Consider the following 1,967-nt stretch of genomic DNA (forward strand, 5'->3'; position numbering starts at 1 on the left):
GACTAGACACGAGCAGGGTCCAGGTCTACAAGACAGCGGTGAACGGGGGTCCCAGATACCACCTGACCTCTGTCATCTATATGGGCCCCTAAATCCCAGAGGGCCCTTGCGCAATTGACCAGTACCTACGAATCCTTACGGCGGTCTTTGAATTCGCCAGCGCAAACTCCTCAAATTTAACCCTTCGCTTACAACAGCCCATACGGAGGTTTTAAAATATCATCCTGCAGACCAAAGATTTTCCAGCTATCACTTTTTGCATCACCGTACGCTGTTTCGATGGAGGACTACAACCCCCAGCATGCCACTAATGGCACTTTTTAATATAAATGCCGGGGTCGCTCTGCTGTTTAGTCCAATGGGGCTGCATATCCAATATTTGGACCCGGTCAGTGGCGGACTACTACTCCCAGCATGCAATCTGCTTCATAGCTACTATAAAACAACTATTAAATGATTTTTTATGGTGAAGTCACAATAGAGATGACTGAATGCAACACTTCGAGTCATTTCCAGCTACAGATCTGCAAAGCTGGGGCTGTCCCTGGAAACCTCTGACAGCTCTGGGCATGCTGGTTCTTGTAGTCCTGTCACACTTTAATGAGTTGAAGGCTCAGTCATAGTTTTAGGGTGGTAAAGGCTCTCACCTTTCTCAGTACTTTCTGGCAGTTGCTGCAGATCATGAAATTTCCGCTGTTACTCAGGCTGTCCGTGCTGTTCATGGTGTCTCCCTCCCCGGCCGGTGCTCTGGCTTGTTAATGTTGTTGAACGGGGAGAACAGCCGGCAAGCTGTGTACTGCGGGCCGCCCCGAGAGCACAGACCGGCCACTGGAGAAGGAGGTCTACTGACAGGCACGACAGGGCGGGAATAACTCCCCTGACACGCCCACATCACGCCAATATTTATAACCTTTCCTCCGGCCACACCTACTTTCCCACCTTATAGGTGGAGCCTTCGTGCTGGCTCCTCCTAATACCGGTCCTTATTAGGCAGAGACCCCGCCCGCTTCGTCCTATTGCTCCGTGAGGGGTACTCCTCTCGCCTTCACGTTCATTTTAGCCAATAGAAGACGAGCCGCTTGTCGCGTCACGCCCCCCGGTAACTGCTTGTGCCAGCCAATCGCAAAGTGAGGAAGGAGAAAGGTGTCTCGACCAATAGGAAAAACTCGAAAACAGGAGTGACTCCGCCCATTAGAGCTTAGTTGGTGGACAAAAGAAGCAGTGATAAACAAGGGGTGCAGCTATGGAGGGGGGGGGGGACAAGGAGATGTGTGGAGACCATAGCACACAATGCACAAATCATTACTATATAATATCAGCTAACACACAATGGCACACTTTAGGTATAAGTGAAAACACCTTATTTAAAGGTGAGGTGACCCCACAATGTGTCCTGTCACAATTCTGCAATGGTGGTGTCACTGCACAGCAACTGGGGGGCTCTGCTGATTACTCTAGGGGATTCTGTCACCACTAGCAACAGCTCGATTAACTTTAAAGAGCGCGTTAGCGCTTTTTATTCCCACATTTTTTTCCCATTTATGAATCAGTGAGTCCCCCTTCCTCTCACAAGGTGACAACGCCAAATGGCCTGCAGCGTTGTCACCTTGCTCGGGTTAAGAGTGTTGTCACTGGTGATTATCCCCCCCTGTGCTGCACCCTGCACCACCTAGATTTATAATAAACCCATAGGCAAGGGGGGATTACATCTCAGTTCTGGTAGACTGAAAACTACAAGGGGCCCCTGTGATGATGTCACAGGAGCCAAAAGAGCAATGTTCCCTCCACATATAGAGGTAGTGCTCGAGTTAAGGACATCCGACATAAAGACGACTCCTAGATACAAACGCTTCCTTGCTTGTTCTGTGCAGGACAGAGGCTTGATGAGGGAGGAGTGGTTCACATGGCTTGCAGAAAAAATCTTTTGCTAAACACAGCTGAGCAACATTTTGGACTGATCTTTTCTG

At 49.5% G+C, this 1,967-nt stretch overlaps 1 protein-coding gene across 2 annotated transcripts in view; it reads right to left on the minus strand.

The window, feature by feature from the left end:
• SESN3 (sestrin 3) overlaps positions 1–821 on the minus strand; it is a 74,356-nt gene extending 73,535 nt beyond the window's left edge. For both annotated transcript variants that reach the window (XM_072402760.1, XM_072402751.1), the window contains exon 1: positions 648–821. In XM_072402760.1, the coding sequence (XP_072258861.1) occupies positions 648–722 (75 nt within the window). In that variant the 5' untranslated portion in view covers positions 723–821. The remainder of the gene's footprint in view (positions 1–647) is intronic.
• Between the last annotated feature and the right edge of the window lie 1,146 nt (positions 822–1,967).

The sequence above is a fragment of the Pyxicephalus adspersus genome, chromosome 1, assembly GCF_032062135.1.
Source record: "Pyxicephalus adspersus chromosome 1, UCB_Pads_2.0, whole genome shotgun sequence".
In the NCBI taxonomy this organism is placed as follows: domain Eukaryota; kingdom Metazoa; phylum Chordata; class Amphibia; order Anura; family Pyxicephalidae; genus Pyxicephalus; species Pyxicephalus adspersus.